Source organism: Meles meles, chromosome 6 (assembly GCF_922984935.1).
Source record: "Meles meles chromosome 6, mMelMel3.1 paternal haplotype, whole genome shotgun sequence".
Classification (NCBI taxonomy): domain Eukaryota; kingdom Metazoa; phylum Chordata; class Mammalia; order Carnivora; family Mustelidae; genus Meles; species Meles meles.
This window is the reverse complement of record NC_060071.1, coordinates 21,081,373-21,104,236: the sequence shown is the minus strand read 5'-3', so window position 1 is coordinate 21,104,236 and position 22,864 is coordinate 21,081,373. Positions and strand designations below refer to the sequence as shown.

The 22,864-nt window shown below is 46.0% G+C and overlaps 1 protein-coding gene across 4 annotated transcripts in view; it reads left to right on the top strand.

Annotated features, from left to right (window-relative positions):
* APBA2 (amyloid beta precursor protein binding family A member 2) overlaps positions 1 to 22,864 on the top strand; it is a 245,337-nt gene that overhangs the window by 183,915 nt on the left and 38,558 nt on the right. For all 4 annotated transcript variants that reach the window (XM_046009954.1, XM_046009956.1, XM_046009952.1 and 1 more), the window contains 2 exons: positions 14,616 to 14,696; positions 15,779 to 15,815. In XM_046009954.1, the coding sequence (XP_045865910.1) occupies positions 14,616 to 14,696; positions 15,779 to 15,815 (118 nt within the window). The remainder of the gene's footprint in view (positions 1 to 14,615; positions 14,697 to 15,778; positions 15,816 to 22,864) is intronic.

Genomic DNA, 22,864 nt, shown 5'->3' with positions numbered 1-22,864 from the left:
GATTTCTGTGAGGCCTCTTGAGGACACATGACTGCTGGTGGCTATTGTTGTCACGGACCAGCTTATTCACCAGGAACCTGGGATTGCTTCAGCGCTTTTAGAATCTAGTTAAAGCCGGGGTCTCTAAAACACTGTTTTGTTGTCTAAGAAAATTATGTAGAGCCCTTCCCCTAACAGTAATCCAGGCAGAAATGTCCCCACCTCTAGGCCTTGAAGAGAGAGTAAGGTGCAGTGGTTAGGACAGCAGATGCCAGAGCTAGGAAGCCTGGAGCCCATCCTGCTGCTCCAGCTCCCAGTTCTGGAACATTCTGGACACGTGATATGCACCAACCACTGCCTGTCCCCTGGGGCTTTGGGGAGCAGCACTGGCGTAGATCGGAGCCTGCAGTGGATGTCAGGGGCATGGAACACTCGCCCCGATGGTGACCATGATGATTTCAAGTCTGGGGAGCCTGGGGAAGCCGCTGAGGGAGGCTCTGCAAACAGTTTGGATGCAGGGCCAAGCTGTGCAGGGCTGGGGACACCCCCGAGCAGGTTGGCATCACTGACTTCTGGAAGGCCGTCAGGGGAAGGCTGAAGCCAGAGACACACTGGAGGCAGGGCAGGTGTGTGTGCGGCCCGAGGGAGAGCTGATAGGCCCGAGGTGCCCAGTGAGGGAGGGGCCGCTCCGAGGTGTCTGCGGGCTCTCCCCCCTGCAGGTCTTCCTTGGGTGGACCCTCTCCCCCTGCAGGGCCATCCAGGGTAGACAGCTCCCACATGTCTTCTTGGGGACATCCTCAGTCCCTTTCTGCTCTGTAGTCTGATTTTGGGGGGACGAGGTGACACTGACATGTCTCCAAGGGCTGCTCTGGTTTCCCACACTGCGATCCTAGTAGGAAATTGAGAACTCCACTTTCTGGGCGGATGAGCTGGGCTCTGGGCCACCAGTCTCTCACTGATTCCAAATGGCCTTCTGAGGCTCTCTCCGCAGTCTGGAGTTTCTGCACATAACTCCCACTCTCCTTCAAAGCTGACTGTCCCTAGCCAGGCCGCTCGGATTCCCTGGGCTGTTGGCACCTGCCTTCCTTCCCCAACAGCCCATGTGTCTTGGCACCTTCGATATGCCAGGCAGTGGGGTGCAAAGATAAAAAATGACATAAGCCCTCACTGCAAATTTCATTCTAGAGGGAGATAGATGCACAGAAATCCCCCAGTCATGGTGGGGCTGGGTGCTCAGGAGAGGGACTGGCTGCATCAGGGGTGATGAGCCAAGAGGCTCTGGGACTTTGCGGGGGTTGGGGGGGGCTTGGGAAGTGAGCCAACCAGGAGAGGCTGAATGTGGAGGGGCCTGGGAGCTGGGATTGTGATGGGGGCTGAGGGCCCTGAAAGAGAGCAAGGGCGGGGGGAAGGACATGGGATGGTGACAAGGGAGGGAGAAGGGCCACTAGTTGGGAGGGGAAGACCAGGAGGGAGCTTAGGGGCAGGGGCATCTGGAAGGCCAAACACAGCATGGCCACTAAGAGAGGCCTTGCTGGGAAGCCCCCGTGCTGCTCTTATGGGTTGTAAGGGCAGAGGGTCACATGTGGGAACCGAAGGAGGTAAAAGGGCAGTGTCTATAAGGACAAGAAGGGAGGGGCCCAAGGAGGTGCCAACAGGGAGAGGAGGCCCAGCACAGGTGGGGCTTGAACTGAATGCACTGTTCTGAGTCACACCCATTTGCCAGCCCTGTGCGTCTCAGGCAAATCTGGGGGAATGGGAGGTGACCGGGTACGGGACTAGGCGGCGAGTCTGCCCACACCCAGCTCCCGTCGTCAGGCTCCTGCAGCACCTCCCACAGTCCCTCGCATGTCCCAGCGGCTTGAGACGCAGCCGGCTGACAAAACTGCTTTGTCACGTGACATTGCCTAGGAAGCACAAGGCTCCGTGGAGGAATTTTTAGAAACATCTTCTGTTCGGGGAGAAAGGCCACATGGCTGAACACGAGACTCAGAGACGTGTAATGTCACTCGTGGGGCCCTCTCCTGAGATGGGATTGCATGGCCGTGGCCGCCATGGGGTGGTCAACCCAAAGCATCCAGACTGCGGCCAAGGCTAGTCAGTTACTTAAGAGGTCACAGGACTCTCGTAAGAGGAGGTGAACAAAGACTGCCTCCCAGTCCTACGTGGATAACACCACGGGCAATTCAGGAACACTAAGCACATCTCAGAAACTTCGAGAAGGAGGTGTGGGACAGAATGGTGCCCCAGGGTGGCGGGTGGACTCCAGAACCTCCCCGGTCCAGGAGTGTTTGCTGATTCCACCGTCACACCAGAGAAGCTGATCTCTCTCTGCCTGAGACCAAGCCCAGTTCCAAACTGCTGGAGCTGAGGGATGTTTGGAACTGGGCTTACAGAATCCTGTTGTCTGGCTCCTCTGGTTTCAGCTGGGAGCACGTGGTCCAGGCCTGCGTCTGGTTCTTCTCTCCATCGAAGAGGCATTGACTAAGATGCCATATGCCATCTTTGGTGCCAAAGCACTGCTGGGCCTGCCCCCACAGTCGGCCATCTTGTCCTGTTGTGACAGCAGTCGGGCTACAGAGGGCAGGTCAGCGAGCCTGAACTGGACTCCGGACGTGGGGCTGCTGCTTGGTACAGAAGCTTGGGCATGTTGTAAGGCTGGAGGGATGTTGCTGTTTGGGGAGGTTGCCCATTCACCCTCCTTGGCCAGCCTTCCTCTTCCTTGGCCCAGACACTTGCAAGTGGCCTCTGATTTGAGACTTGTTTGCCCACTCTGAATCCTAGTGCAGCCCTACTCCTACCCCAACACTCCCCACCCAGCCTTTGAGTCTCTTGCTTCCCCTCAAATCAGCCCTTGGTGACAGTGGGGAGACATCTGTCCCTAACTTTCCTTCCCAGAGTTTCTGGGTCTGCTAGCTTTGACCATTATGCCGCTGACACAGACTCACCTGCCTGAATGTCTTCATCAGACAGGCTTAGACCTGGACCATGCCACACCCATGCCAGGTGTCTGGGTGCTTCTTGGATCTTCTGATCACTCCAGCTGTTGCTTCCTTTCTCTCTCTCTCTCTTTCTAAAGATTTGTTTATCTTAGAAGAAGAGAAAGAGCAGGGGGGAGGAGCAGGGAGGAGAAGGAGAGACAGGATCCCAAGCAGACTCTGCACTGAGCAAGGAGCCCAACACGGGGCTTGATCTCACAGCCCTGAGATCATGACCTGACCCAAAACCAAGAGTCAGGTGCTCAACCACCTGAGCCACCCAAACACCCCTGCTTCATTTTTTTTCCCCCTTAGTCATTGAAAGTAGAGGGGCACCTGTGTGGCTCAGTGGGTTAAAGCCTCTGCCTTCGGCTCAGGTCATGATCCCAGGGTCCTGGGACAAAGCCCTGCATCACATCCGGCTCTCTGCTCAGCGGGGAGCCTGCTTCCTCCTCTCTCTCTCTCTCTGTCTGCCTCTCTGCCTACTTGTGATCTCTGTCTGTCAAATAAATAAATAAAATCTTAAAAAAAAAAAGAAAATAGAAGCTCTTCCTCCCTGTGGTCTGTCACCCGCTTCATTCATTCATTCATTCATTCATTCATTCATTCATTGGGACCCAAGCATATAAAGATAGCACACTAGTCACTTCAAGAAATATGAATGTTAATCTTCAAGAGAAGACAGGTGATCTAGCCACTCGCCAGTCCTCAAAACCCGCTCCAGGAACAAGACCAATAGCAAGTCAAGGCTCTTTTTGTGGAATCGAATTTACAATTTATGAGAGATACTGTGGAGTGAAATTGCTGCCCAAGGTTATTCTTGCCTAATATTTAATCTCCAGCCCTCTTTTAAATGCCAAGAAGAATGAAACAAAATGAATGAATCCAAAGAATGCTAAGTTACCTAAGCTATGGGCAGTTTGGCTCATATTCAGAGACCATGGCATGGTGGCTTTTTTCTGTATTGGTAGGAGCATTGTTTTTTTCTTCCATGCCACACTGATAGTGATAAAGTACAAAGGAGAAGAATTTTGGGGTGCCTGGATGGCTCAGTTAAGCATCTGAATTTGGCTCAGGTCATGATCCCAGGGTCCTGGGATCAAGTCCCACAGAAGCAAGCCTGCTTCTCCCGCTTTCTCTCTCTCTCTCCCACCCCCCACTCTCTAGCACGCACGCTCTCTCTCTCTCAACTAAGTAGAATCTTAAAAAAAAAGAAGGAAAGACTTTTACATGCAGTGGAATATTACTCAGCCCAAAAAGGGAAGGAAATTCTGACCTCTGCTACAACATGGATGCACCTTGAGGCCGCTACGCTCAGTGAAATAATCCAGTCCCAAAAAGACAAATCCTGTATTATTATATGAGGTTCCTGGAGGAATTAAATTCATAGAGACAGAGAGTGGAATGCTGGCTGCCAGGGGCTGGGGAAGTGGGAATGGGGAGTTAGTGTTTAATGGGTACAGAGTTTCTGTTAGGGAAGGTGAAAAGTTCTGTGGGTAGATAAAGGGTTGCACAACAGTGTGAATGTATTTCATGCCACTTACCTGTCCACTTAAAAATGACTGAAATGGGGGTGTCTGGGTAGCTCAGTTGGCTGAGCATCTGCCTTTGGCTCAGGTCATGGTCCCGGAGTCTTGGGACTGAGCCCTGCATCAGGCTCCCTGCTCATCGAGGAGTCTGCTTCTTCCTCTGCCCCTCACTCTACTCTTGTGCTCTCTCTCTCAAATAAATACTATTTTTAAAAAAATGGTTGAAATGATACATTTTATGTATGTTTACGACAATAAAAAGAAAAGAGAAAAAAGGCTCTTGGCCTGTTTATTGGCCTGAGCCAATTTGAATCATCTAAAACCAAGTCAGGCCAATCTGAACCCAGGTAACCAGTATCAGACACCCCCCTCCCCCGACACACACACATTCTGGGCCAATCAAAACCAGTCTGGTGTAGTCACAGTAGAGATGAGTGGACCACACTCATTTGGCCCTGTGGTCACTGTTGTGCATGGTTATAAGGCAGTGGGTCTGTTCATCTTTAAGTAAGATTGTTGAGGCCCTACTTTGTAGGTATCATTCAAATAAAAATGTATTGTCAAATATATCATTAAAATAACAGCTAGTTCTGGGACACCTGGGTGGCTCAGTCAAGTGGCTGACTCTTGATTTCAGCTCAGGTCATGATCTTGGGGTCTTAGGATCAAGCCCCATGTCAGGCTCCCCACTCGTTGGGGAGTCTGCTTGTCCCTCTGCCTCTCCCCCTGCTTGTACTCTCTCTCTCTCTCTCAAATAAATAAATAAGAATATTTTAAAAAAATAACAGCTTGTTCAACTCTGTCTTCTTATCCTCAGTGTTAGGAAAACCAAATATTCTACATTGTATAATCATAGAAATTGAACAGGTAGATTTGTAGAAGCTAACTGGGTCATTGGTATCTTCTTTACATATTAGCTGGCTAAATGTATTTTTCAAATTATGAATCATAGGACTTTGTGTTAGTGTTTGCAAGTTTAGGCAGTTCAATTGAGGTTGTTTATTACTTAGGACTAATAGTATTGACTGAAACAGAGAAGTTCTCATGTTAGAACAGAGAGCTGGTCATAGCAATTCCATATTGGGAACAGTGACCTCTTTAGATGAGTACAAGTGCAATATAGAAAAACGCCCCTAGAAATGGAATTCTATCGACTTAGTATCAGTCATTTGATTTCCTTTTGACTTACGCACCTTTGTTGCCTTCATTTTTCAGATGTCAAACTAGCTTTTGCAGAATGTGAGTGCTGGGCTCTAGGCTAGGTGGGAGAGGGCTCAGGTCTCCCAGGAGAATGCAACAGCCTTCCATAAGGCCAAGAGACCATTCTTCTGCTCTGGAGAGCCGCTGTCATTAACTCTGCTCACACAAGGCTTCTCACCTTTAAGTTGGCAGGATGGGAAAAGGTGCCAGCGTTTGCTGCCAACCTGTGGAACCTGTGGGAGAAGCGGCCATGTTGGCTCCCCAGCCACAGATTTAGAAAGGGGGCGGTGTCGGTTTCTTCCTTTGAGAACTGAACGAAACCAAATGGAAGACTCCTTAGTTCCATAGCATGCTTTGCTTTAAGAGTTGGAACCCCCCTCGTTTCCACAACTGAATCCAAGTGTGATATTCTGGTATGTGATGCAGGTGACTGGGAGGGAAGCTCTGTGCCACCTGGACAACCCACCTCCTTCCTGTGGCCTTTGTGTCCAAGCAGAGGCTTAGTCCTGCACAAGCTGGTGGGTGACCTTCAGCTAAACTAAAGTGAATATTATAGGTAGGGGCAGTAAGTCCTAGGTCCTTAAAGGGCTCTGGTTATTCATTCTTCCACATTGTTTAAAAATAATTTTTAAAGATTTATTTATCTATTGGAGAGAGAGAGAGAGAGAGAGAGAGCGAGCATGAGCACGCAAGAACAAGGGAGGGGCAGAGGGAGAGGGAGAGAAATCCTTAAATGGATTCCATGCTGAGAGCGGAGCCCAACACTGGGCTCCATCCCAGGACCCTGAGATCAAGACCCAAGCTGAAGTCAAGAGTCAGATGCTTAACTGACTGAGCCACCCAGATACCTCATCCACATTATTTTTAAACTGTAGTGATATACACATAAAATAAAATTGACTATTTTGATCATTTTAATGTGTAGGGTTTGGCGACATTTAGTGCAGGGTTGTACAAGCACCACTATATGGTTCCAGAACATTTTCATCACCCTAAAAGGAGAGCTCATACTTATTCATCAACAGTCAATCCCCATCCTCCCCTCCCCCTCCAGCCCCTGCCAAAGACAAACCTGCTTTCTCTGGGTACAGATTTGCCTGTTTCTGGACATTTCCATCTAAATGGAATCACACAGTATGTGACCTTTTACGTCTGGCTTCTTTCACTTGGCGCGCTTTTCTCAGGGTTCACCCATGTCCTAGCACGTGTCGGGACCTCATTCCTTTTCCTGGATGAGTGATATTCCACAGAAGGGATACACCATCCTTTGTTCATCCATTCGATTGTTGACACTCAGGTTGTTTCTGCCTTTTGATTGTTACAAATGAGGCTGCCATGAACATTCAGGTACAAGATTTTGTGTAGATGGCTGTTTTCAGCCCTCTGTGGGGTGTTGTTCCTGGATCACATAGGCATTCAATGTGTAACTTTCTGAGGACTCCCATACTGTCGTCCACAACGGCTCAACATTTTACATTTCCCCCAGTGATGCACTAGGGGCCTGGTTGCACTCAAATGAGAAAGATTGAACCACCCCCAAGCCTTTAGGGGCTCCCCTCTTTGGCCCCTCAGGCCGGATCACACAGGAACTGCGGTTGTTCATATGTGTATTTGTTTGTTCTCTGGCTTGCCCCACAGAGGGTGTAAAGCCAGCAGCGCTGGTGAGCCGTGCCACACTGGATGGGGAACTGTCCCTGGTCAAGATTTTTGTTGTGTGTGTCTTTGGGGCCTCAGTGTAAGACACCCAAGATGCTTGCTTGGGAGTAGTCATGTGGATGTGACCTTTGTTTTTTGTTTTTTTTTTTAAATACATTTTTTTAAAAGATGTATTTATTTGAGAGAGAGATTGAGAGAACGAGTAGGAGGAGAGGCAGAGGGAGAAGCGGACCCCCTGCAGAGCAGGAAGCCTGGTGCAGGACTCGATCCCAGGACCCTAGGATCATGCATGACCTGAGGCGAAGGCAGGCACTTCACCAACTGAGCCACTCAGGCACCCTGGGTGCAGCCTTTGGACAGTGCTTCATAAGGGGTTGAAATGCAGAGGTCAGTTTAGGAAAATTCGCTTCTGCTCTAAAATGCTGGCCAAGCACCCCAGGCACCAGGGAAGGACAAAGTCAAGGACATGCTAGGTGGCCCTGGTGGTCAGTGGTAGGAGAGGTTTTAGCAAATCAGATGCAGAGAACCAGGCCAGGCCCTGAGTGTGCCCTAGGGGAGCTCAGTGCAGGTGGCGGTTTCTCAGCCCCAGGTAGGGCTGCCAGATGGAGTAAATAACAAGAGGACATGCAGTTAAGCTTGAGCTTTGGACAGAGGATGCAAAATTGTTTAGTATAGGTATGTTCCACAAAATATCTGGGCAGGGGATGGAGAGAGTGTGAGGGGAGAGACTCTCCTTAACCCTCCTGTTCACAGGCCCGCCTGGAGATGTTAAAAGATAGACTGACTGGCTGGTTTCCCTAATGGACCTTGTCATGATTCATTGAAGCCACAGATTGGCTTCAAAAAGATATGATCACCCCCATGGGGATGACTATTATAAGAATAAATACTTCATCCCCAAGCTCTCATTCTCCTCCAGACAAATGTCATACAAGTGATCAGAATTCTAAGAGGGGCAGAAGAAAAAGAACAATATTGTCATTTTTCTGAGCCACCCACCTGTCAGGGGACAGGTTGAAGGGCTTGTGAAATATGTTCAGGACGCAAAAGGCAGACCTTCAGTCAGCCCACGGTGCCGGATGCTCTCAGAGTGGCCCTCCATGAGCTCCCGGCAGGCCGTGGGTCCCGGCTGACCCCTGCTGCATGGGACAGAGGAAGGCAGCTTTGCTCGATGTCTGATGCCTTTGGAAACAGGGAGCAGAAGGTGATTCCCAGAGAAGGCTGTCACCTAACTGAGCTGTCTGTAAGCCTGGGGTGTGCCTGACAAGGAGTCACATGTGAGGGGAGACAGCATGGTTCAGTGTGAAGGTTGTGGCTTGCCTGGCTTTGAGCTGGCGCTCTGTCCCTCTGTGTGTCACTAACGTGCTTGTCATTCAGGAGACTGCTTGGGAATGTTTGGTGTTTATTACAGATGGCGTGAGGGCGAGCGTGCTTGTTTGCTGTTGTTTCTTGTCAAGCCATGTGGGTTACATTGCTGTATTTTCCATTTAATCAAGCAGACAAAATCTAAATTGACACTTTAAAAAAATATCCTAGCTCTGGCTTCACCAACTGGAGCCAAGATACTTATTAGAGCAATTTATTCAGATGAATATATTTTTATTACAGGCAAATCATCCCGAGCCCTTAACAGCTGTCCCTGGTCCTGGCATGTCCTGACCAGTCTGTGCCACACATTTCTGTTCTGTTCTCAGGGTGCCAGTGAGGGGGGTCCTGCCCCATTTCCTCCCGCTAGATTTCACTTCACAGTCACCATCCTTCTCCCCGTGGATGTTTGGTGCGGCTTCCAGCCCGGGGCGCCAAGAACAGCCCTCTGCGCTGGGCTGCTTCCCTGGTGGCTGGGAAGGACTCAGGAATAATGGCTGGCCTCTCTTGCTGAGGTGCGGCTGCCTGCTGTGGTTGGAGGGTACCCAGAAGGGTGAGAGAGCATCTTCAGCTCAGATGCTGGGAACCCCCAACTCACGTGGGCCTCTACGATGTTAATTTCAGATGCTGCACCCCATGCTGCCAAGCGCGCCCCCGCCTTGCCCTCGAGATGATTATCAGAGCGCCAGATGGGCTCTCCCAAGCCCACCTCTCTGAAAACAGCCCGGCTGTTGATGATGAGACGTGGTTGTCATGGTGATGAGTGGAGAAAACGCTGACATGGAGGAAAGGGTCGAGCCTGTAGACGCTCTGGGGAGAAATCTCCATTATAAGTGGATCTCAGACCTTGTATTGCCCACGGTCACCATGTGCTGTGGCTCCATGCCAGGCGTTCCAAGGATGGGCATGGGGGCACAGCATCCAGCCTCTGCTCCCTACCCAAGCTCTCACCCCGTGGGGGTTGCCTCCCCCGGAGGGACACCTCTTCACCCCATGTAAGATGAACAACAGGCCCAACACGGCCTTTTCCCACAATGCGTCTGGCACCCTGATGAGAGTCTGCTGCCCTACATCCGTGGCAGAAAATGTAGATTCAACCCCAAACTGTAACATTTGTAGACGTGGTGTTATCTTAGTCCATTTGGGCTGATATAACAAAAATACCATAGACGGGGTGCTTATAAACAACAGACATTTATTTCTCACAGCTGTGGGGGCAGGAAGTCCAAGATCAAGGCCCCAGCAGATCTGGTATCTGGGGAGGGGCCACTTCCTGGTTCACAGCCAGACCCTTCTGGCTGTGTCCTCACATGGCGGACGGGGTGAGGGAGCTCTCGGGGGGCTCCTGTTCATGAGGCCTGCATCCTTATGAGCTCGTCTAATACGAATTATATCCCAAATGTCCCATCTCCTTGAAGGTTAGGCTTTAATATATAAAATTGGTGGGGACAAATTCAGTCTATAAAAAGCGTGGTTGACCCATGTTCATCCATCAGTTGGCTGGTTTGTTTCTTTAGGCGTTTTGGAGATGACTTGTTGTCCATCCAGCGTTTGGTAAGATGGTGCAGGCCTTCCGGAAGTGAAGTCCGTGAGCTCAGCCTAGGAAAAGTCACCAGATGAGAGCTCTTTCAAACAAGTGGGGAAACACAGATGTGCTCTAGATGGACCTTGAAATAACCAAGAGTATAAGACAACAGAAGGTTTTCTGGGAGGATGTGGCAAATTTGGGTTTAATTAAGGCGGATGGGAATAGTGTTTGAGGTAAGAGTTCCCATTGTACTCTTTATGAGATTTTGCCTGGTCTGCCTTGGCCACAAAGGGAGGTGTAGAGCCAAGGAAGCAGAGGGAAGACTTAATTCAGAGGCTGGGAAACCATCCTGGCTTCCTGAGGACAGTGGCAGGAGCCATTGCCAAGTCATCATCAGCCCTACAAGAAGGGGCACTGTCCACTCAGCTTGATCAGAAAGGATTCTAATAGAGTGGAGACCCCAGATGAATCACAGTCCTCTCCTCTAGGTAAGGATGGGCTCAGCTCCCAGAAAGAGGGCTAGGACGGACAGAGGAGCATGCCAGTGGTCCCAGACCTGCCCAAGCCCCAGAGCCCTGCCTTGGGGCATACGGGGACAGCAGGATGAAACCAGGACCCATGTGAATTATCTGAGAGTTCACAGGGCTTGGGGTGCAGACAGTTCTTTGGGTTTCCAGCAAAGGAAACGGGGACCAACTGGACATTAGAACCTCCTGGGCTCCAGCTGCAGCTCCACATCCCCTTTGTTCCAGGAAAGCCTCATTTCTTCCTGTAACTTGAGTTTTGATTTTTCTTGGTTTATGGTGATTCCCTCCTTTCTTCCTCTGTGCTCAATCTTCCCCATGCTTGAAGCCCAGCCCCATTTTTCCCACCTCCCATCTGAGCCATCCCTGAACTCCCCACCCACCCCCCATCCCTGCCTCTGAGATGCAGTAGTATTTGTAGTCACGAAGGGAACGCTCAGCTAGGAATCTGTGGTCTGCTAGGTGTCATCAGTGCCAGGAGGGTGGGCCCATGTCCCTTCATTCTTCTCTAGCCCTGCCAGAGAGACTGAATGACATCAAGGAACACAACAGTAACAGTCTAGACAAGGAAGAAAACCAGCAGCGACATCTTGCTATGCTACCTAGACCTGTGGGAACCCAGCTGTTACCTCCAACACCTGAAGCCTCAGTCCTGTAAGCGGTAAAGCAAGAGTGGAAATAGTGTAAATTAGTTATTTCTAAGTAAACATGAGTGTTGTATATATTTATAATATAAATTTATTTGTAAGTGTAACTTATTAATATCATCATCATCATCATTATATTGTTACTGCTTGATAATTTATTTCCAGAAATCTCTGAAACTTCACATGATGGCTTACTACAACCTCCTTTGGGGTTTGTAGAGTGATTTTGGTGCTACGGATCTGGCCTCTACATTCTGGATGGTGCAAAGCACCATATAGAAATACTCAAACTTTAAATTTTGTTACTTGAGATTTTGGCTTGATGTCCTCTTTAAGAGAAGACTTATGACATGTCCTTGGAACATTTTGTTTTCCTTAGTAGTAGAGACTGACTGGTTTGCATTAACCAAAGAATTTAGATTCTAGAGTTTAGAATTTGCATTAAACTAAGAATTCAGGTTTTTTAGAGGTATGATTTAACTCTTGGATATTGCTGGGAATATAAAATGGTACAGTTGCTAGAAAATAATATGGGGGTTCCACAAATATTACAAATAAAATCACAATATAATCTTGCAATTCAATTCCTCTTAAGGGTGTATATCCAGAAAATTGAAAGAGGAACTGTAAGAGATATTTGTACCCATGTTCAGAGCAGCATTATTCACAATAGCCAAAAGGAGAAAGCAACCCAAGTGTCTGTCAATAGATGGATGGATAAATAAAATGGGGTATATGCAAACAGAGGAATATTATTCAGTCTTGAAAAGGCAGGAAATTATGATACATGTTACAATATGGATGAACCTTGAGGACATCATGCTAAGTGAAACAACCAGTCACAAAAAGATAAGATTCTACTTATATGAGGTTCCTAGAGTTGTTAAATTGACAGAGACAACCAGTGTCTGGGGGGAGAGGATAATGGGGAATTAATGGTTAATACATATATAATTTCAGATGAGCAAGATGAAAAGAATTATGGAGAGGGATGGTGGTGATAATTGCAGAATGTTAATGTACTTAATGCCTTCAAACCATCCACTTAGAGTGGATAAAATGGTAAATTTAATGCTATGTGTGTTTTACCACAATTAACAAATAATAAATAATAAAATTAGAAAATCTGATTCAGAATACGAAGATGACACAAACAAATGGAAGACATATCGTACTCATAGAATGGAAATTGATGTTGTTAAAGTGTCCACCCTACACAAAGCAATCTACAGATTCAGTGCAATCCCTATCAAAATACCAATAGTATTTTTCATAGAACTAGAACAAATAATCCTAAAATTTGTACATAAACACAAAAGACCCCAAATAGTCAAAGCAATCTTGAGAAAGAGGAGCAAAACTTGAGGTATCACAATCCCAGGTTTCAAGATACACTATAGGGCAGTAGTCATCAAAACAGTAGGGTACTGGCACAAAGAGACACACAGATCAATGAAAGAGAATAGAAAGCCAAGAAATAAGCCCTCGGGGCACCCGGGCAGCTCAGTGGGTTAAGTGCCTGCCTTCAGCTTGGGTCATGATCCCAGGGTCCTGGGATCCAGCCCTGCATGGGGCTCCCTGCTCAGCGGGAAGCCTGCTTCTCCCCCTCCTGCTCCCACTGCTTGTGTTCTGTGTCTCTCTGCCAAATAAATAAATAAAATCTTAAAAAAAAAAAAAGAAAGAAGCCCCTCCTTATATGGTCATATATTCTACAATATAGGAGACAAGAATATACAACCGGAGAAAGATAATCTCTTCAGTAATGGTGCTGGGAAAACTGGACAGCTGGCTATATGCAAAGAAAGGGAAACTGGGTCACTTTCTTACGCCACACACAAAAATAAACTCAAAATGAATTAAAGACCTAAATTTGAGACCTGAAACCAAAAAAATCCTAGAAGAAAACACAGGCAGTAATTTCTTTGGCATTGGTCATAGCACCATTTTTCTAGATACATCTTCTGAGGCAAGGGAAACAAAAGCAAATAAACGGCTAGGACTTCATCAAAATAAAAAACTTTTGCACAGCAAGGGAAGCCATCCACAAAACAAAGAGACAACCTACTGAATAGCAGAAGATACTGACAAATGATATATCCAGTAAGGAGTTAATCCCTAAAATATATATAAAGTTATGCAACTCAACACCAAAAAAAAAAAAAAAATTAAATAATGGGCAGAGACATGAATAGACACTTCTCCAAAGAAGGCAGACAGATGGTCAACGGGCACATGAAAAAATGTCCACCATCTCTCAGCATCAGGGAGATACAAATGAAAACTACAGTGAGATATCACCTCACATGCGTCAGAATGGCTAAAGTCAAAAAAAATAAGCAATAACAAGCATTGGGAAGATGTGGAGAAAGGGAATTCTTTTGCACTGCTGGTGGAAATATAAATTGATGCAACCACCGTGGAAAACAGTATGGGGGTTCCTCAAAAAATTAAAAAATAGAACTACCATATAATTCAGTAATTCCACGGCTAGGTGCTTACCCAAAGAAAATGAAAACACTAATTTGAAAAGATATATGCACCCCATGTTTATTGTAGCATTATTTGCAATAGCGAAGATACAGAAGCGTCCAAGTATCCATTAGTAGAAAGATGGAGAAAAAAGATGTGGCCTACATATACACAATGGAACCTAGCTCAGCCATAAAAAAAATATGAGATCTTGCCACACAACAACATGGATGGACCTGGAGGGTATTATGCTAAGTGAAATAAGCCAGAGAGAGAAAGACAAATATCATGTAGTTTCACTTATATGTAGACTCTAAAAGACAGAACAGATGAACAAACAAACAAAAATAGACTCATAAATATAGAGAACAAACTGGTGGTTTCCAAAGGGTAAAGAGTAAGGGGGCGGTGATGGGGAAAATAGGGGAAGGGGATAGAGGTACAAATATCAAGTTATAAAATAAGTCACGGAGATGAGAAGTAAAGCTTAATAGAAGTAAAGCATAATAGAAGTGAAGCATAATATTATAATCATGTTGTGTGGTGACATGGTAAAAAAATGATTCAAAAACATTTTATAAATATAAAAGAATATATGTTAATTGCAGAAGAGTTTAAATTACACATACACATATACGCACATACATACACGTGCATTTCATAAAATTGTGTCATATTATACCTTGGTTTATTTCTCTAACATATAGAAGCACCATCTTCATCTTTCACTTCCCGGTTTCCAGGTGTGCAATGGCTTGGAGCAGCCGAGGAAGCAGCAGCGTTCTGATCTCAATGGACCTGTGGACAATAACAACATCCCAGAGGTAATTTTTTCCAAGGATAAGAGTTGTGGCTTAAGTTCCTAATATTGAAGTTACCGCACCACCATGGTCTGCTCACCCTCTCCACCATGTTCTTATCCCAGCCAGTGTCTTGGAAGTGGGGATTCAGTCAAGCAAAGTTGGGTGTCCCTATAGGAAAAGGAAGGAAAGTTTCTTTCCTGCTGATTTAGGCTCATACCACTGTGAGTTCATGTGTTTCCAGTGGCGTATGGGGTTGGGGGTAGGGAAGTTCATTTATGCTCCCTGGTTTGACAGAAACTTGTTCTACTCCATTATCTTACAATTACATTCTAAGTTAGGGTTACTCAACAATGGCACCATTGGCATTTGGGCCAGAACATTCTTTGTTGTGAAGAGCTGTCTTTTCCACTAAAGGATGTTTGGAAGCATCTCTGGCTTCTATCCACTAGATGCCAGTAGCTCACAACCTCTTTGCCACGCTGTAACAGCCAAAAGTGTCTATAGACATTGCCCAATGTCCCCTTGGGGACAAAAAAAAATCATCCTGATTGAGAACCACTGTTTTAAACCCACAGCATGGTTTTGAAAAACAATCTTATATAAATTAACACTGCCTTGATGGAGGTTGTTAAAATGAGGCCTTAAACCAGTTATTCCCTTTTCTGGATGACATAGTTTGGATAGAATTTTCTAGCTTTGATGAAGTAAGTCTGGCCACCCACAGAGTGGTGTCCAGTATCCTTTATCTTGCTTTTAAAGATGGGCCCTGGTAATTCTTATGCCCACCAACTGGAGAACTATTGGTTGTATGGTCTCTAGCCTCCCTTCTAGCAGTGACATACTAATCTGGGGGTCCCTAACTTTAAATGATGGCCCTTTGTACCCCAAGTATTCCCATGGGAATGTATTCCATGTGTCCTGCCTAAACACCATGGTGCCTGAATGCCATTGGTTTGCTTTCTGAAGCTGACTTCTTAGGAACATCAGACACTCAGTGGGGTTTAGCTTTTCACATACAGTACTCTTCTTAGCCTAGATTTTTCAGGCCATCTACTTACACTGTCATGTGTGTGTTTTCTTTCTTTTTTTCTATTTCCCAATAGACAAAGAAGGTGGCATCATTTCCAAGTTTTGTGGCTGGTAAGTGACTTTGAATTTACTCTTAAAGAACAGTTGCATTTTTATCTCAAAGCAAATGGTATTTTTACCTTTGGTTTTCTCCTGCAAAGCTTGTGCAGAAAGCACACCTTCAAGGTAAAAACAGTGTTATAATAAGGGAAGGTGCTCAGGCATTTGGTTGGTGGTGTACTTTGTAAGCCCGTATTGTTACGGAGGAGGGTGGTTCAGCTGATTAGGGAACAGTCAGCCATCCCATTGAATTGAACCCCTTGACGCTACTGATCAGGTTAATAGACTGAAATGTGTCTGTATAAGCATCTCATTATGATCTAACACTTTTGATTAGGGTGGATATACTTGCATCCAAATTCAGGCTATTACTTCTTTATTCTCCTGTCTTTTTTGAGGGGTTTAATATTGGATTTCAGCATTCAGTGTTGAGCCAACTTTGCGCTGTCTGAATGGCCTCAGGGAAACTTGGGCTGCTCCTTTCCAATGTCCTCCCAACAACACCATAAAGAGCCTCTTAAATAGGATGTTTCTTTAGCCAGGACGCTGTTTCCTGCTGTTGCTAATGTTACAATAAAAAGTGTGGATTTTATTAATTCTTTCAGTAAGCTGGTAGTTAATTTTTATGAACATTTATGGGAGTAAGGTAAATCAATCACCGGAGATACGTGACTTTAAAACCTCTCCTACCCTGGTTTTCTTTTTTAGTAAAGAGCTGACATCTGGGAAATGGAGACCCCCAAATCCCCTTTCAAGGGACTAGTTTGAACCAGGCTAACCCAATTCAAACTGGTTGAAAATGAATTGATTTGCTCAACCCAGTTTCGGTGGGTTCAACATTGTATTGGCTCAGTGTTGCTCAAACTAGATTAAAAGCAGTTTCAGACTGTTGGAATCCATGTTATATTGTTCAAATAAACTTGATTCCATTTTGACCAACTCAAGTAGGCTCAAGTGGGTTTTGTTCCAGGTATTTACATGTGGTGCTTTATGGTTAAAACTGGATCAAATTGGTTTTCATCAGGTCACAGTAGATTGTGATAATTCCAATCCAAATGGCTAGTTGTAGTATTTTTCAGGAACTAATGATTGGCAGAAAGAGACAACACCTACTCCATGCCCCCATCATAGGGTTGATTAGGTTTCTGATTCAGAGGACTGGACATCTCATAAATAGGGAAGATGCACCACTTTCCTGGGTGGTGGGAATGTCAGGATGGCTTGTACCAGTCACACTGTTCCAGTGAGGTAGGCTCTTGTGGACCCAAGAAGCTCACTTTTCAAAGTTTCATGGTGTCATTTGGGCAGGGCTCTCTCAGACTGCCTAAGGGAATGGTTTGGGCATTAGACTCCCCTGGCTCTTGAGTCTTCCCCCTAACTAGAGGGGAACGTGGTAGAGAAGGTTCAGGAAGCACTATCAATGCCTAGATGCTCTGAGAAGTACCACTCACTTGCAGCATTCCAGAAGTCTCACTTCCCTAAACCAGCTTAGAAATGTTCCAAACCAAAATCAAAACAATGTGGGATGACTCAAACCAGTTATGATGGGCTGAAACTGCCTGTGACCAGCTCAAACCAATGTGGATAGCCTTAATTTAGAATTTCCTGGGGCGCCTTGGTGGCTCAGTTGGTTGAGTGTCCGACTCTTGGTTTTGACTCGGATCATGGTTTCAGGGGCCTTGGATTGAGCCCCACGTGTGGCTTCATGGTCAGTGTGGAGTCTTCTTGAGATGCTCTCTCTCCCCCTCTGCCCCTTCCCCTGGTTGCTGTCTCTCTTTCTAAAATCAGTGAATAAATCTTTAAAAAAAGAAAAAAGAATCTCTGTTAGGCATGCCCAGGGAGTGGTTGTCAGAGATATTGGCCTCTGAGAACATGAGGGTCTTAAACCAGGATGGCTCCACACATCCTTCTTCAGGGGTGTTTCATACCCTCAGGCTCCCTCTAGCTCCTCGACAGCTGTGTAGACACTCCCAGAAGAGTGTCTTATTCCTTCTGAGGAAGCAGCCCCATGTCTCCTTGAACTTAGGAGGCCTTACGAATCTGAATGTTTAGTTGAACCTTAAAACACCATGAAGACTGACTCTACAGTCTTCTCTTTGTCCCTCGTCGGCCAGATCTGTGCCACATAACCAGTGCCCTGGACTTCAGGGTTGACTGGAGGATCAGGTATTTGGCTTTCCAGGAAGGCAGGGGAGAAAGTCTGGAGATGAGTGTTGAGGGAGCAGTTCCCCAATGTCTGCCGTACCCCATCCATCTGGCGAGTGTTTCAAGGATGAGGAAGCCCCTAAGACTTGTTCAGTCCTCCAGCTGAAAGTCTGAAGAGTTGAGAAGACTTCGTGTAACTGACAGGAAAGCAGGTTTTCCTCCTCCTCTGGGTGAGAAATCACACTGGAGGAAAACCTCCTTGGAGTTTTAAGGAGGGATGGCCTTCAGTCCCAACACATGCCTTATTTCACACCTTGTAACTGTTAATAATAATGAAAGATAACAGTAACAGTCATAGGGACACCGTCCTAACCTTTTTTGGGCATTTAGTGTGCAAACCCCAGGGATGTGTGCTGTGCCCCTACCTCATGTCAGACATCATAGGAGGGCTGATGTTTCCCCCATTTGAGAGGTTAGGAAAAATAGGGTTCAAGTAACTCATCTAAGGTCTAATGGCTGGGGGCGGGGTTCGTCCTGGAGTGGTGAGGAATGGCAGGACCTGCAAGATGTCCTCTACTGCAGGACATGGAAACTGGCAGTGGCATGAGTCCAGGTAGACCAGATGGTTGTCTACCTCTGAATGAGTCTTTGTAAAAGTCTGGCTTTTCCATAAAACCAGAAATGGGTTCATTAAAACCAGAAGTTTGGTGCTGATCCTAAGCAATGAAGCCTAACAGTGGCAGCTTTTGGACAAAACCACAAGGGCTGATAGATAGAATTCTGCTCCTCATACTGTTCTAATCCAATAGCCAAAGCTTACGTGAGATGTCCTGAAACACCGCCCACCCCACCAACAGCTGTTGCCCTGTGCTAGAATGTACCTTGTCCTCAGGTATCAAGGCCTGAGGACACTCGGGATCCAGGACCCTGGGATCCCTCAAAACCTGTCTCTACTTTGTAAGTTCCCACCTGTGAGAACGTGGGGACCCCCATCACTGCCGAGCTTTCCCCTCACACCTTCCTTTTCTTGGGGGTCCTCACAGTGATGAAGCCACTTGTTTATTATCATGCAGTGAACACCTATGATCTGACCTCTTAAAAACGGGCAGTTGGGATGAACTTGTTCAGATGAGACTGCTAAACTGAAGGCCGCTCCCATTTCTTCCTCTTCAGCCTGTCAGAGGGGCCAGGCTCCTGAGCCACAGAGCAGGCCTGAGGGGATGGGTCAGCGTGGGTCTGGGGTGCTATTGGCAGGAGGACCGGAGTAAGGTAAATCCCCAGCACCAGCGGGGCCCAGAGCATTCCAAAGGGAGTTATGAAAACCAAAATGACTTTCCTTTTTTACAAATAGTGTTTGATCTTGTCCAAATGGAGTCATGAATAGGGATTAGACAGATTTTAAAATAGGAATTTTTATTCACTAGAGGTTTGTTATTTCTGAGTAGTTCTTAGAGCAAGCCAGAAGCTATAAGAATTAAAAATGCATTCTACCCTGGAAATCCTTATTTCCCTTCTCTGTCTTCATATCCCTGTACTTCTCCCTTTTCTGCTTGCACATCCCAGATCCCTCGTCCCTCTCTGTAATAAAAGCTACTGGTGAGTCTCTGATGGCGCATCCCAGAAATTTCTTGGACATAAGCAAAACCATAGATCGTTTTCTTTAAATAGAGATTACAATTGGACACATGAGTCCTTACTTTTCTTTTTCGTTTTCTTTTTTTTAAGATTTATTTATTTATTTGACAGAGAGAGAACGTGTACACAAGCAAGGAGAATACAGGTTAACAGGAGAGGAAGAAGCAGTTTCCCTGCTGAGCAGGGAGCCTGATGTGGGACTTGATCCCAGGACCCTGGGATCATGACCTGAGCCAAAGGCAGACGCTTAACGACTGAGCCACCCAGGCACTCCTGCTTTTTCATTTCTCACTTCCCCTTGGAGATATGCTACTATCGAGCCTCCTAATTATTAAGTGGCTGCCCAGGATTCAGGTTCATGGACATATGATGGGTACTAATCAGTCCCCAGTGGACCACTTGTTTGGTGTGGTCAGTGCATCAGTGAGCAGCCTCCTGAGTGTCTCCATGGTCATGTGCTGTGTTCCTTCACAGATGCTGTTCCTAGATAGAGCAAGGTTGCAGGCTGGCCAGAAGGCAACTTGGGTAGAAATGGCCCAAGAGGGAGACGGTGTCACCAACACTGTCAGCCCTCTAGCTGTCTGGCCGTAGCCAGGCCAATGGATGGAAAGTGGCATATTGTTGGTTTTACACTCAACATCCTCCATTGGAAGTGAAGCTGGGATGCCCGAGTGGCTCAGTTGGTTAGGCGACTGCCTTCGGCTCAGGTCATGATCCCAGGGTCCTGGGATCCAGTCCCAGGGATCCAGTCCTTGCTCGACAGGGAGCCTGCTTCTCTCTCCACTTCTGCCTGCAACTCTGCCAGCTTGTGCGCACGCTCATGCTCTCTCTCTCTTTCTCTCTGACAAATAAATGAATAAATAAAATCTTTTAAAAAAAGAGAGAAGAAGAAGAAGAAGAACTGAAGCCAAATGCTGTTTCATGCCTTACAAGCCTTTTAGGATTATCTGTTTTGTGTGTGTTGAGTTTGAGGAGTTCTTTATAGATCTTGGATATCAGTCCTTTGTCTGTATTGTTATTTGCGAATATCTTCTCCCATTCCGTGGGTTGCCTTCTTGTTTTGTTGACTTTTCCTCTGCTGCGCAGAAGCTTTTGATTTTGATGAAGTCCCAAAAGCTCATTTTCGCTTTTGTTGCCTTTGCCTTTGGAGACATGTCTTGAAAGAAGTTGCTGTGGCCAATGTCAAAGAGTTGCTGCCTATGTTCTCCTCTAGGATTCTGATGGATTCCTGTCTCACGTTGAGGTCATTTATCCATTTTGAGTTTATCTTGTGTACGGTGTAAGAGAATGGTCGCATTTCATTCTTCTACATAGCTGTCCAATTTTCCCAGCACCATTTATTGAAGAGACTGTCTTTTTTCCACTGGATATTTTTTCTAGCTTTGTCAAAGATTATTTGACCATAGAATTGAGGGTCCATATCTGGGCTCTCTACACTGGTCTGTGTATCTGTTTTTGTGCTAGTACCATTCTGTCTTGGTGAACACAGCTTTGTAGTAAAGCTTGAAATCAGGCACTGTGATGCCCCCAGTTTTGTTTTTTCTTTTTCAAAATTTCCTTGGCAATTCAGGGTCTTTTCTGGTTCCATGCAAATTTTATGCTTGTTTGTTCCAGCTCTTTGAAAAATACCAGTGGAATTTTGATCAGGATGGCATTGAAAGTATCTCTAGGCAGTATAGACATTTTAACAATGTTTATTCTCCCAATCCAAGAGCATGGAATGGTCTTCCAACTTTTTTTTTAACTATTTTATTTATTTATTTGACAGAGATCACAAGTACACAGAGAGGCAGGCAGAGAGAGAGGTGGGGGGAGGCAGGCTCTCTGCCATGCAGGGAGCCCGATGTGGGGCTCGATCCCAGGACTCTGGGATCATGACCTAAGCCAGAGGCTTAACCCACTGAGCCACCCAGGCACCCCTTGTGTCTTCTTCAATTTCTTTCATGAGTGTTCTATAGTTCCTCGAGTACAGATCCTTTACCTCTTTGGTTAGGTTTATTCCCAGGTATCTTATGGTTCTTGGTGCTATAGCAAATGGAATCGATGCTCTAATTACCCTTTCTATATTTTCATTGTCAGTGTATAAGAAAGCAACTGATTTCTGTACATTGATTTTGTATCCTGCCACATTACTGAACTGCTGTATGAGTTCTAGTAGTTTGGGGGTGGAGTCTTTTGGGTTTTCCATATAAAGTATCCGGTCATCTGTAAGAGAGTTTGACTTCTTCTTTGCCAATCTCAATACCTTTCATTTCTTTTTGTTGTCTGACTGTTGTTGCTAGGACTTCTAGTACTATGTTGAACAACAGTGGCAAGAGTGTTATATTCCTGATCTCAAAGGGAAGGCTGTCTGCTTTTCCCCATTGAGGATGATATTTGCTGTGCATTTTTCATAGATAAATTTTATAAAGTTTGGAATGCTCCCTCTATCCCTATACTTTGAAGGGTTTTAATCAGGAACGGATGCTGTATTTTGTCAAATGCTTTTTCTGCATCAATTGAGAGGACCATGTAGTTCTTCTCTCTTCTCTTATTGATTGTTCTGTCACATTGATTGATGTGAATGTTGAACCACCCTTGCATCCCATGGATAAATCCCACCTGGTCATGGTGGATAATCTTTTAAATGTGCTGCTGCATCCTATTAGCTAGGATCTTGTTGAGAATCTTGGCATCCATATTCATCGGGGATGTTGGTCTGAAATTCTCCTTTTAGGTGGGGTCTTTGCCTGGTTTGGGGATCAGGGTAATGCTGGCTTCATAAAAAGAGTCAGGAAGTTTTCCTCCTGTTTCTACTTTTTGAAGCAGCTTCAGGAGAATAGGTATTATTTCTTTGACTGGTAAGATTCTCTGGGGAATCTGTCAGGTCCTGGGTTCTTATTTTTTGAGAGGTTTTTGCTTTTGTTTTTGTTTTTGTTTTTTTATCACTGCTTCAATCTCATTACTAGATATTGGTGTATTCAGGTTGTCAATTTCTTCCTGATTCAGTTTTGGAAGTTCATAGGTTTCCAGGAATGCATCCATTTCTTCTAAGTTGCTTAATTTATTGGCATATAACTATTGATAATATTTTCTCTTTTTTTTAAGATTTTATTTATTTATTTGACAGAGAGAGATCACAAGCAGACAGAGAGGCAGGCAGAGAGAGAGAGAGGGAAGCAGGCTCCCCGCTGAGCAGAGAGCCCAATGCGGGACTCAATCCCAGGACCCTGAGATCACGACCTGAGCCGAAGGCAGCGGCTTAACCCACTGAGCCACCCAGGCGCCCTTGATAATATTTT